Raw genomic sequence first — 14395 nt, forward strand, 5'->3', positions numbered from 1 at the left:
AGGCATTGTTGCTAAAATCATCTGATTCTAAGGCAGAAAAAAATTAAAAAAGGTTAAACTGTAAATCTGTGAGAGTGCAGCTTAAAGAAAGGATTAATTAGTCTAAACCTTTTGGAGGTACAGCGCACATGTATGCAAATACTGTGATATATTTATAGGCCTGTTAATATATCTGAAGCACAACTATGTGAGTTTTGGATTTCTGAAGAAATTCAGTGTTCTGATTGGCCTGTATATTTCGGTTAGCTGACCAATCTGGGGCTGAGTGGAATCACTGAGGCATGTCTGAGGATAATGATATGATCAGTATTGAATACTGGCCCTGGGGCCGTATTCAATTAGCAACTAAGCTTGGTGGCCATAAACCAAACTCACATGCGCCCAGGCTGGGAATTGAACCCAGGTCGCCTAGGTGAAAAGCGAGTGTGCTAACCACTTTGATAGCCAGACAACCTTTAAATTTGATATTAATTGCCATAGTTCATAAAGTTATATTTTGCATTTTTTATTTAATACCAGGATCGCAGCGCAGCTCTGAAATGGAGTCCAGAAATCGATCCATTCAACCTTCAAAACCTCACTGCCAGAAATAGAGCAATGTACATGTGGTTTATTGGCATGTGCAGAAAGGACCAGTCGTTCTGCTGAGACCTTCAGGGAGAGTTAATTTAAGCATATAAAAAATGTATAAAACGTTTACGCAATATTGAAGAAGTATGATAATTTTTGCATTTAGTTTAAATTGTTTTTGATTTCTTTATACATGTATGTGTTGGAAAAAAATTAGTTCTTTGCTGTGATTGTACAGATGTATTTTAGTCGAAATGCCACATACAGTTTAAGCACCACATATGATTATCCAATTTTTTATACAAAGTTATTTTTCCTTGTCAATTGTTTTTGAAAGCAAGTGTCTTTGATACACCTATTTTTAACGAAAGGTGTGTAGACTTTTGTAGACATGATTTTTTAATTCTATGCAGCAACTTTTAAATAATTGATTTTAAGATATGAATTTTACAATATATATTTTTTTAATTTTGAGTCTGAAAAGACTAGAAATGTTAGTGAAATTTGGCAAAGCAAACACTGAATTAAATTTAAATGTTTCCAACTCAAAATAAATCTTAGATTTTTGATTGTTGTCAATACACATATTTTAATAGCTCAAGTAGCACAACAAAGTAGATCATGTAGGACAATTTTGAAAGCATAATTATACGTGAAATCTGTGAGTGAAAATGAGTCCTGCAGAGGTAGAATTGGCATGTCCATTTCTGCAAAATATTGTGCCTCATTATCAGGCAATAAGATTTAGACCAATATAAAATAATTGCTAAGTTTTCATCCAATCTTTTGTTTTAAATGGTGCCGGAGGTGACATTTTATTTTTATTTTTCTTAGTCATTGGTCGTAACAATTCTCTTTGTTTACAAACAGCTCAGGGCGATACGCAAATATATACCTTAGTTTTTTTATTTGAGTCTATAGATTTTAAGGGGTGACAGAAAAAAGATGGGGCAGGCGGGAATGAAAATCTAGCAATGAATTTATAGTTGCCTTATTTATTTTTTTTAAACTATATCTTATTCAAATTTTACACATTATTCTATTATCCAATTGCTTGTTTAAATTTGGTTTCTGACGATAAAACGGCTGCCTCCATAGGACTCATTTTTATCAGACGCTGTCTCATATGTGTAAACACAGCAGTATAGTGCCGTAGTTGTTAGAATAGTTTCAGATCTCACATTCCTATAATCCAGAGTTGTGATGTTTTTTCGGGTAATTCTTGTCTGTGATTGGTCCTAGCTTTGCAATTTAAAGGGACTCACTCACAATTTTTTTATGAATGCAATGATTTTTATTAACTTTGTTGAAATTGAGTTCTTTTAAAGTGATACTCTTAAATATTAAATGACTGGTGGGTCCTAAAAGATTGACAGTGATCAATGATTGTCTCATGAGGTAGATATACCGTGTTTTCTGCGACTTTTTTTTCAAATTAAACACGGTATCCTTCAAGAACCGTTGTTCCCGATATTTATTCATCCTTTTCCGTACGTCTTATTTTGGAGTACGAGTGCATCTTTAATTTCTTTTATAAACAAACACCCAACACCAAATGCTAGATACGCCCCTGACAAAATTTTGGAATTCGGATATTTACATGAAAAACTTCAGAAACAACAAGTGAAACAACACTTTTTGGCCTTTTTTTTATATCACCTATTAACATCAATAAAGCTCAAGTTTGAAATTTTGAAATATTTTATCTTCGAAATAAGCATTTTTTCACATTAGACATGAAATTAGTTTTTATGTCTGACCCCAGATGTCTTACTTCATAAAACGTGACTGAGTCCCTTAAATTGAAGCTGCATTCTCTGTTGACTTGTCTTGTTTTGTGAAGTCTTTGTTAATTTGTTTCAGCATATCAAAACATTTACCACCTCAGTGTTTGATTGTTTTACATTCATATAAAAGATGATATCTCACTGTTGGATTATGTTTGTGAACAATTTATCATATACTAGATTTTATAGCTCTCATTTCATACAAAACAAAACATGACAAACAGTTATATTAATGTTTTATATATGTACTGTAACCCATAACAATATCATTTTGACTCTAATTTTTAAAGGGACTAGACACCAGATTGACCCAATATTAGCAAATACAGTATTTCGTCAAAACAAGCCTAGAATAATCAATACAAACTACATGTAGTATGAGGCGGATAATACATCATTTTGCATGATTTGAAGAATATTTTGTCGCTGTCACAGCTGAGTTTACCCGTCAAAAAAAAAAAAAGCGCATTCACCAGTTTATAGTGTATATTTAGCATGTGAAAGTCACGTAATTAGTACAGATACATATACAGATGCTATTTTTAAATTTACTGGTATTTTGTGAAGACAAACCCAGTAAATTTCAAATTGGAAAAAAGCTCAAAAACTGTGATACATACCCGGTACATGTGAGTGATGAGATACATCAATAAGTAAAATTCTATGTGTTGTACACAAGTTACTGACAATTCTCTCTTTTTCTTGCATTTGTATCATCTGGTGTCTGGTCTAGTTTACCTACTAAGTTATTGAAATAGGTATTTATTAGCGTTTTTAAATAACAGGTTCTCCAAAGAATATTTGCAGTAATATGGTAATATTTTATCATGATAGCTTTATCCGATGTTACCATTCAGAATGGAGACTAAACTTCATTTTACAATTATTCATTATTGCATTAAAAAAGAAACTCACCTATAATCAAAATATCAAAAAATACTTTTTTCATGTCTTACATTTTATATTTTACAAGATAAAATATCAGATTTTATGTACATTTTTGAATCTCAACATTCTTTGTTTTAATGGCAAACTGCTGTACTAATATATGTTTTTATATGTCTCATTTTGACACTATTTTGTATCTTTATAATATCAATTTGAATTTATCATTCCATTCTGGATGTACCGGTACTTGTGTTTTATGACCGGTTCTTGTGAATAATATTGCAAAGATTCGAGGAATAATTTTTGGTACTAACAGCTTTTGGCTTAGCCCTATGTAATAATAAATACTCTACTTTTTATATAATATATATATATTTATTTATATATATATATATATATATATATATATATAAATGATTTTAAATTTTTTTATCAATGACTTCAAACATTTATTGCACTGGCTTATATTCTTAAGGGTCTGCTGCAAGTCTTCATTTTTAAATCCATTAATATTAATAAATACTTTTTTTGTTACCTTTTTATCATATTTATCAATTTTATTTACATATCACAAATGTATGAGTAAAGCTTATTTCGATTTCAGTTAAACATTTCACATTGTATTACAAATGCCTTTTTTATATTTTGTCATTTCTGTTATAATTATCTGTGTATGCTTTATTTTAAACTCAGATGTTCATATACACATGTATATTGCTTTTTGCCATTTTGAATCATTGTGTTCTGCGCCATATTTTGTTAAATTTACAGTAGTCAAAATTAGCACAAGCCCGCAAGCCCTGCACTGGTGAAATGCTTTCTGGGCATGCTCAAATTCTGGGCTTTATATAGCAGGGCTTGTTCAAAGATGTGATGCCAAGCAGTAGTATATGAATTCGGGCTTGTTCATCCAAGACTAATTTCGATGACTGATTATTACTAATGGATGTTTTTACAATAGATTTGTTTTACATCAACTAAAGCCATGTTGAATTTCAGAAGCTTTAACACTGATGCTTCATTGTCCAAATCTACGCAGTTTATGTTTACTGTTTTATTACAGATTTAATTTAATGCCTCTGACTTCTTCATATATATTTATCTATATTTCGTTTAAGACCAATGTTAGTTTTGTAGACTAAATTTAATTTTATCACTTAAGAATAATGAATTACATTTTTACATGAAGTGAATCTATTAACAATGAAAAGAGTAAGGTAATACTGTTGACTGTGAAAAAATTGTTTTAAAAATGTTTGATTAATATTATGCAAACATATTAATTTTGTTATACATTTGTAATAAAAAAGGAAAATTCATAAGTCCTTTATCTTTGTTTTGTTGTGGAAAATGCTGTTTTATTCTTGTATCCTAACTAAGCTATATAACTGACCTTAACAAATTGAAGGATTTAAAAATAATTTGACACAGATGTTCACATAGGCTGCATGAGCAGGCAGATATGCAGAGTGCATGTTTCAGCAACCTACCTTCAAGGTCAAGGTCAAACTTAGGGGTCAAAGGCTGTTGCTACTTTTATCCATGGTGACGTTGTGTTTTTTCTTGTCCCTGATGAAAGATTGCAATATTACTTGACGAAATATTTTAGCACATTAAGCTAAAGTGAAGCTTGTACTAAGTTCTAGTTCAAGGTCACTTATAGTAGTGTACACATAGGGACATATGACCATTTATTGAGGCAAAAATACATAGCTTTTTATTTGCTATTTTTCCACTTGATTGTGTACTTCTCAAATATGAAGATGCCCTTTCAGCTCTACAGTCTTGAAGCTTATCTTGTTTCAAGTTTGAAGCAATACAGACAGTTATTGATGGATTTTTTTTTACAAAACCTTAAAACTTCATGTGGACACCATTGAAAATGATCGATTCCTAAATCACTTGACTAAGAGTTAAATCATCTCTACCTTGAAATTAAATGTTGATGCTGCTGTTCAATACAAATTTGTTGAATTACTTGATAATCCAGTACCTCCGTTAACTACATATAATATTGTGAAACAGCGCCGAATCATGTGAGATTGGTTAATGGTTTCATATTATAATAAAAACAACTGTCAAAATACTTTGTTAATTTTTATTACAAAATTTATAAATAATCTTAACAATATAGGCTTCAGCAATTGAAGCAGTTTATATACAGTTTATGTTACAAAGCCTCGCAGTGAGAAGAAAAATTCTTATAATTAGTGAAAATAAATATATATAATATATAAGCAGCAATTAAAATATTACAAAAGACGTAAGAAAAGAAAACAAAACATAAAAGTTTGTAGAATTGTGAAATGTAGCTTAAACTGTATAAAATACATGTAGAATTAGGTTCAACAAGAGTTCAACATAGCCAACACTCGTCTATCTGTTTGTTAATTAAACATTTTGGGCATCACTCAACAGTTATTAAATCAAGATATTTGTTTATATGAGCCTTGTACATATGTACCAAGTTTCATGAAAAAACTTCCACAGCAATACGCAGGTTCAGCATTGTTAACAAACTATATTTTGTACCAAGTTTCATAAAAAAACTTCCTCAGAAATACACAAGTTCAGCATGGCTATTGAACTATAATATTTGCAACAAGTTTGAACTTTTATATAAAACAAGTTATAAAACAACAACAATTCCATTAACTTGGCAATAACTTAGCAATAACTTAGCGGAAATTAAAGGCATTGGTGTCTAAAAGTCAGCCTGAATATCACAAGGGCTTTGTCAAAGATATTTAATCTAGCACAAAGTATGAGTTCATCATTAAACATAATATATTATACCTGATTTCTACTTGTACTGGCTCTATTATTATAAATCTCAATAGAATAAATTTATAATAAAAAGGCCGGAGTAGAAAGTTTCTGTACGAGTCTAATTCATACAAAGTACTACATGTGCTAGTATATTTTTTGACTGCATTAAAACATTTATTGTACACTTAATTCTTTCAACTTTGTTTCAAACAGCATTCTTAATTTGAAGATAAAATTTTAATTCTTAAAAATAATTTAAAAGCTGTGAATGAAATAAACACTAGAGTTCAAAGGCTGGCAAAAGTAAAAACCTAGTAAAACTCGCATCAGGCCAGTAGAAAATGGTCATAAATATAGGTTCCTTCATGTATGATTTTTGGTAGACTTTAAATTAGAATATGGAACAAAAGTATTAACACAGAATATGTTGATTGCTCCTCAGCAAAAAACATGTTGACTGTGTTAAATGCTACACTTAAATTTGTTAAATTATTGTAAAATCCCTAAAAAAGAACGAAAGATCATTGTGATATTTAACAGCACAGTGTCAACTGGAAAATGATCTCTAATAGGGGCACTTTTTATTGGTATAGACAGTGATTGCGGTTTGGATCATTGTCTGAAAAAAAAAATCAGTTTACTTAAGCTTTCCAAACCTCTATTCTTTTTGTTCATGAAGCTCAATACCTAGATGCATGTGGATGCTTCACTAAATTACAAAATGACATGGCCTTTTTGACTGTAAGAAAGCGGTTACAAAGGATGGACTAAAACCTACAAAAATATACAAGCCTAAACAAATCGCTGAGCAACAAAACCTTGACAAACAAACAAAATATGTGGACGGATATTCTGTATAATCTAAAACAGTATATAATTATCTTCATTAAATACTTAACTGCAATTTACTATTGATAAACAATAGTGTATCATGGTTGCAATTATTTAATAAATAAAAATAGACAGCTGCTCACAAATACTGAGACATAGGTCATATGATATAATCATAACCAGAAAGCAATGATACAAAAATAAAAAACACACACAAGATGCCCATTTGAATGGAATCAAGGTGCCACTAAAGACACCCTCATTGTATATCATTTGTATATAAATAACAAATTAACCATAGGAGGTAGTATGAGTCAGAGATGGTAAACATTTATTTTTGATATTCTTAAAAGTTTTATACAAAGAAATTATTACTATGTGTGTGTTATATTAATTATATGCTTTCCGGTGGTTTATAGAGATTTATCAGTGAAATAAAAATAATTTCACTCTTTGATCACTGTTTTAAACAGTGAAAATATAAGTTTGATATTTTTTACCGTTTTTGAAATTTTAGCCCGCTTTTATGTCCAAAACAAATTTCAGCACACACTGGGCCTTGACACAATTTCAATGACGTCATTTCCGAAGTGATGCTACATTCGCGTACGTTTTTAAGCATTTTTCTGATAAACTTTAATGAAATGCCATTTTAGATCCTTTATATGCATAATATGCATAATTAATAAAAAGAAAAATTGTCTCAGTGTTAGATAGCAAAATCCTCTTTATATCAAAAATATTTTCACAACTTCTTGTGACTCATACTCCCACCTATGGTCCTAAAATAGACCAATGAAAATACACAGTAATGTAAAATCTTGGACAAACAAATACATGTGGATTTCAATAGATTATTTTGTTAATTGAACATCATAGTTATTTAGGGCAAGCAATCAATGTTAAGCGCATTGTCATTTTCATGGAATGCACACAACATTATTTTCATCAGTCAACGTCAATTTGCATGCCCTTATCAATTAGTATTCAATAACTTGATACAATATGATAGTTCCCATTAAAATATCACAAAATAAAACAATTTTATGTGTGGAGTATACTTCCCACATCTAATTGGCTAATACAAATATCATGTGATCAAATGCTTACCAAATCAAAACAGCAGTTAGATAATGTTCTCTGATTGGCTGCATTCAATGGCTAAAAAGCATTGATTAAAAAAATATACTCTTGGTCCATAACCAAGATTTGGTCTCTATTCTAATATCACAATTATATATATTTGGCACCAAGAATTATAAATTTGTACAATCAAGAGCTGAGAGCATACAGTAAAATATTTGTATGCAGTTCAGCTTTGACGTTTATTGACATAATAATTTGTTAATGCCTGTATTAATCTTATAAACGTTCATGTTTATTTCCCATGTCTATCCACTCCTGTTTTCAATTTGCCATCATGACACCCACCCATCTGAAACATATCTTGTTTCACTGAACACATTTCTTTAACTGAAGACCCCAACCTTTCATGTTCCTTTTCTCATCTCTTATGCCTATTAATTTTAGCTTTTATATCGGAAGCTCTGATTGGTCGAAGTCTTTTAATGGTGTCTTCATCCAAGGTGTTGTGTCGAGGTCTGTGATTGGCTAAATCAGAGTCACATGACGAAATTGAGGAGCTATCTGATTGGTCATCAGGACTATGGTATAGTTCATATGTCCCTCTCAGCACTCCTCCACAGGGTGAGGTGGATCTCTCATTTGGGATGATGTGCTCCCTCGCATACGCAGAATAGGGGCTGTAGGGGCCAGTTTCATCATCCTGCAGACAATCCAGGTTGAGTGACAAGGGCTGAAGTGTAGAATTAGATATATACATAACTATACAACTCATAAATGTATTATCTTAACTTTTAAACAAAACAGGGGGCTAACATATAGCCCTTCATAATTAGGACTCTTAGTTTTGTAAACTGTCATACAGTGGGTGTATATGTGTCCACCTCTCACCCAAGAGGTCATGGGTTCGATCCCCAAAAGGAAAATGTTCTCATGAGTTGTCAAAATTGACAGAACTGGACTCGACCAAGGTGTCCATGGTATTTCTTATTGCAAAACGGGGAAAATGTACAATATACAATATTAACTGTGTTCATATACATTATTAACTGTGTTCAAACAGTTTTACAACAGAAACATTAACATATTGAGAACTGGTTAATAAAACACAGTATATTTTGACATGAAGTTACCAAAAAGAACTGTTAAAATTGGTTTAAACAAATAAAACCCTGTGTTGTCTGCTCCTGCAAGTATGACAAGATTGTCGAGATTTTTTAGATATGAGCTGTCATTATGAAATAATTTGTGTAGCAGATTTCCTTCTATATTTTTCAAATGTCAAAGAGATATAAAAATAGGAGACAATATAACAGACCTCATTTCTCCGTAATGATAACATTTCATTTGTGTTATGCATTTAAAAAGGGGCATTACTTTGCTGGTCCATTAATTGGTACAGTGATAAGTAGTTTCCCTTTGTCAGTAAAAATTAAGTGTATTTATAAATGATTTCGTGAAAAACTGGATTAGTATGCAGAAAACATGTAAATATAGGGAATGAACCATCGGGAACTCCTTGGCCATTTTTATCGAAACAACCTCTATGTATGCCGGTACACCAGTAGAACTAGTTGGTTAAATTTTGAATTATATCATTAATTTAATGTAGTGTTTTAGCTTGTATTTGTTGCTCTGTTTGAATTGATTGCCAGTAAAGTGTATTATTGCAAAGATTTATCTGCAAGTAGATCTTGTAGTAATTCAATTTAGCAGTTAAACTTAATGACTTAACTCATGAGAATCTTAATTACTACGCGATCTACTTGCAGCGGACTTAAAGTATACCGATTTTTGACATTGTAAACCGTACATATACATCCGAGGTTGTTTTCAATAAATCTGGCTGAGGAGCTAGGAATGGGTAATAAACATCATTTCTACGTCAATCATGCCATCTTGAATGCCCTGCTTAAAATGGCAATTTACCGATGAATCTGGTAAGCACTTCACAGGAATTGCCATTTTGAGCAAGGCATTCAAGAAGGCATGAATGCCCCTGAAAGAATTTCAATCCCTAAATAACTTGATGTAACTAACTGTTAACCCATAAAAAATGACATACCCGAGATAAATAGAAGACTGGGTTTTCTGCATTATTCAACAGCCTTGCATCACATCTATACCCACAGGACAAAGATATAAACATGCATGCATAACTACATGCATGATTAAAATAAGGATGTGTCACTACATGTAATTGGGAATTTTAAATGATTATTATGCCCCCCTTCGAAGAAGAGGGGTATATTGCTTTGCACAGGCATGTCGGTATGTCGGTCGGTCGGTCGGTCAGTCGGTAGACCAAAGCTTGTCCGAGTGATAACTCAACAATCCCTGGACGTATGGTCATCAAACTTCACATGAAGGTTGGGGCTGACCAGTAGATGACCCCTATTGGTTTTGGGGGTCATCGGGTCAAAGGTCAAGGTCACAGTGACCTTTAATGGTAAAATAATTTTAAAGCTTGTCCGAGTGATAACTCAACAATGCCTGCACCCATGGCCCTCAAATTTGACATGGAGGCTGGGCCTGACCAGTAGTTGACCCCTATTGTTTTTGGGGGTCATCAGGCCAAAGGTCAAGGTCACAGTGACCTTGAATGGTAAAAGGTTGTCCGAGTGATAACGTGACAATGCCTGCACCCATGGCCCTCAAATTTGACTTGGAGAATTGGCCTGACCAGGAGATGACCCCTATGGTTTTTGGGGGTCATCTGGTCAAAGGTCAAGGTCACAGTGACCTGGAATGGTAAAAGGTTGTCCGAGTGATAACTCAACAATGCCTGCACCCATGGCCCTCAAACTTGATTTGGAGATTGAGCCTGGCCAGAAGATTGTCCCTATTAATTTTAGGGGTCATTGGGCCAAAGGTCAAGGTCACAGTGACCTTGAATGATAAAAGGTTGTCCAAGTGATAACTCAACAATGCCTGCACCCATGGCCCTCAAACTTGACATGGAGGTTGGGCCTGACCAGTAGATGACCCCTATTGATTTTAGGGGTCAAAGGTCAAGGTCACAGTGACCTTGAAAGCAAACTCGACAATTCTTGGACCTATGGTCATCAAACTTGACATGAAGGTTGGGCCTGCCCAGTAGATGACCCCTATCGACTTTGGGGTCATCAGGCCAAGGACAATGTCACAGTAACCTTTAACGCAAAAAAGTTAACAAATCTTCCCCCACTGATTTCTCAACAATGCCTGAACCTATGATCATTAAACTTGACATGGATGTTAAGCCTGACCAGTAGATCACCCTTATTGATTTTAGGATTCATAGAGCCAAAGGTCAAGGTCACAGTGATTTTGAATGGTAAAAGGTTGTCAGAGTGATAACTCAACAATGCCTGAACCCATGGCCTTCAAACTTGACTTGGAGTTGCATCTGACTTGTAGATGACCCCTTATGATTTAAGGGGTCATCAGGTCAAAGGTCAAGGTCACAGTGACCTTGAACGAAAAAAACTTGTCTTGTGATAACTTGGCAATGCCTGCACCCATGGCCCTCAAACTTGACACTTAGGTTTCTGGTGACCAGCTGATGACTCTGGATTTTGAGTTCATAGAGTCAAAGGTCATGACGGTCATAACACACTTTATCCTCACACTTTAATGGTCATAATCTTAAAACAGCAACAAATCAGCTGTCATTTCGGTCCATGCATATTTCATTCAATTGTCCATTTAATCCTGACAACATGGCGCTCAGGGGGGTCATAATGTTTGACAAACATCTCTTGTTGTTAGTTGCTTCGTACTCTAAGGATATTTCTTCTCCTATAACAAGATCAAGCTAAGCTCAGTATTCTTTTAGCTTTTCCTATTCCTTGTAACATAGGTAACATAGACTGTCCTCTACCTTGTTAGTGCTTGTATACCATGTGATAAAATACAGGAAAGGTCATATTTAAAGCAAAATAAGATAACTTTACTATTTTTTACCGTTTAAAAAAACACATAGTGCAGTCTAAAATACATACAGCTCCCCGCCTTCGGTCTTTTACCAGAGTTTGAGAGTAAAGTTCTCAAAACACTTTAACAAACCTTTTCACAAAACCGATACCTGATGGAGCACTGTCAAAACATTGTTTTGGAAACTGACTTGTAAATGTGTTTGAGGAAACTAATCACCTAATCAAACTTCAGTAATAGAACAAAGGCTGGGCTCTTAAAGCGGCAGTCTATGCCTTTTGTTTCATAAAACACTGTTGTCACAACAGGTAGAAATGCCTTCAAGTTCTATATAAACATGAGTGACCGAGACCATTATTTGCTTTTGTGAGTACCAACCGTGTTAAGGCCTTGTTGTGGAGAAGCAGGTACGAGGGCTCCGTGTACCGGGGATGATCCAGGGTCAGTCCTGTAATAATGGAAAAAAAAATCAAACATCTCTTTATAAATTATAATCTATATGTGATATCCAATTATGCTAAAAATTTACTACCCAGTTAATAAATAATCTCTCTTTAAATTCTCATTGAATGCTAATCATAAATTTGGAGTCATTGTTTAGAATTTTAACATAACATGCAAAATTCAATTCTAAAGCTAGTATGACTAAGTAATGTCCTTCATTAGAATGATTTCAGAATCACATAATGAACAATAGGGCAGAGGAGTAAATATCATATCTGTTCGATACTTTTCTTTGCTCTGAGTCGAACAAGAGATATAACGCACCAGTCAATTGTAAGCACTCCCCAGGTCCGGGGGTTTAATGAGGATAGCGGAAGAAACGGGCCATGTTGTAACCTTCCAGGTGGCCCGGCAGTGTGGAGTGAATGCAGTTGTTTCTTTTCACACCGACAATAGTGGGATTGGGCTGTGGCGTTGTGCCAGGAAATTTGAATTCTTTTAACGCGATTTGTCCGTGTTCCATCCAAAATCTTTTTGGAGTTTTACAAAATCTTGTGAGATAATTAAAAAAAGATGGCGCCTCATCCTGATTCTCTCCCAATCTTAAAGGGGTCAATTTCAAACTACAGTATGTCCCCAGGGATGCAGGGGCATTTGGCAGAGATTTTACCAGCAGTTTGTCCCCGCAGGGAGGGGATTAATCTGGGATTGGCTGGACTGAAAGTCAAAGTTCAAGCTTAGTATAATTCCCCAGGCCTGTCCTGTGGGGGTGGAGGCGAGGTTACAACTGACTGGTGCATAATTAACAATTAGTTAATTCTGAGTATTGGGCCAAATGCTATATATGTACATATTGTCTATGGCAACAACTGTACAAAATTGAATTTAAACATCTTGCTTAACTTTTCAGCTCCATTCAAGGTTAAGCCTTTTGCTCGACACCTAAACTGATAAGATGACGCAAAGGCTATGACAATACTTCATTTCTTTTGTCCATAAATCTGAAGTTCCCATAAGGAAAGTCCAAATTTAATATTGTAAATAATTTTAAACTAGATCTCAATTTTTCTGAATTAAGACCCATTTCTTGCAAAAAAATTCACAGTCCCGTGTTAGAACAAAACATTACCGTAAATGACTGGGTATTAGACGCACTTTTTTCCCTCAGATTTTGATGCAAAAAAATGCCTGCGTATAATACCCAGTAACAATTTTTTGAACTTTTTTTCTGATGTCAATTTCAAGCCGAGAGTTTGTTTAGATTTATGTAGAAAGGGATGTTACTCGCGTCATATTGATCGAGTATATACGGGTTAAAACGGCAGTTGAAGATCGGGATACGGTATATCGTAAGACGTTTATAATTTCAACAAAAATATTTTATATTTGGACACCCATAATTATTTCCCAAAATAATTTATTTTGCGTACCTAATTCTCGGACACCCAAAGGACATCAATCATAACTTTCATAGTTACCAAGTTTCACAGACGAAGAATATTGATTTTTATCTTTACACTGCCTGGCTAGATTACCTAACCGTATACACCACTGTGACAATTTAATTAGTTACTACCCATCCTAAACGATTGCCTGTTGAAAAGGAAGTGTGATATATTTATTTGAGGATTAAACAAACAACAAGGGCAATCAAGGGATTAAGAAAACATCGACATGGCATGTTTGTAAAACGATCTGCCAATAAGCTTTCAAACTTGTACCACACTTATAGACTATATGAAGCAATAATCGTACAGTTATACATTAATCCTGCATAGCAATGTCCATGCTCTCCATGAGATCCTCGTGGGCATAACTGTAAGTTATGTGACGTCACACAGTGTGACTCTTTGATCTGAAGCCGATAGAATGTGTTTATTCAGTTCAGTGCATGTATAAAATGGTGTTTTAATTAACTTCATGAAGGATTTACACTTATAGGCGTAATAAATAAGTTTATGACCATTGATTACTACGGATAAATTAATAAGTGGTAAAAAGCAAACATGAAGAAAAAAGGCACGTTAAACAAACATGTAAATAAAATGTAAAAATGATCATTTTCTATGTATTCGGAGAGCGAAAAAAATAATTAATTTATGGTGTCC

The 14395-nt window shown here is 33.7% G+C and overlaps 2 protein-coding genes across 4 annotated transcripts in view; one reads left to right on the top strand and one right to left on the bottom strand.

The window, feature by feature from the left end:
• LOC128209454 (probable tubulin polyglutamylase ttll-15) overlaps positions 1 to 4561 on the top strand; it is a 38559-nt gene extending 33998 nt beyond the window's left edge. For all 3 annotated transcript variants that reach the window (XM_052913480.1, XM_052913481.1, XM_052913482.1), the window contains exon 16: positions 520 to 4561. In XM_052913480.1, the coding sequence (XP_052769440.1) occupies positions 520 to 648 (129 nt within the window). In that variant the 3' untranslated portion in view covers positions 649 to 4561. The remainder of the gene's footprint in view (positions 1 to 519) is intronic.
• A 774-nt stretch (positions 4562 to 5335) lies between these two features.
• The window catches only part of LOC128208736 (uncharacterized), a 121293-nt gene continuing 112233 nt past the window's right edge, over positions 5336 to 14395 (bottom strand). Inside the window, exons 32-33 of the mRNA XM_052912284.1 lie at positions 12222 to 12291; positions 5336 to 8661 (exon numbers count right to left, since the gene is read on the bottom strand). Coding sequence (XP_052768244.1) covers positions 8350 to 8661; positions 12222 to 12291 — 382 coding nt within the window. The 3' untranslated portion in view covers positions 5336 to 8349. The remainder of the gene's footprint in view (positions 8662 to 12221; positions 12292 to 14395) is intronic.

This window comes from Mya arenaria, chromosome 11 (assembly GCF_026914265.1).
Source record: "Mya arenaria isolate MELC-2E11 chromosome 11, ASM2691426v1".
In the NCBI taxonomy this organism is placed as follows: Eukaryota; Metazoa; Mollusca; class Bivalvia; order Myida; family Myidae; genus Mya; species Mya arenaria.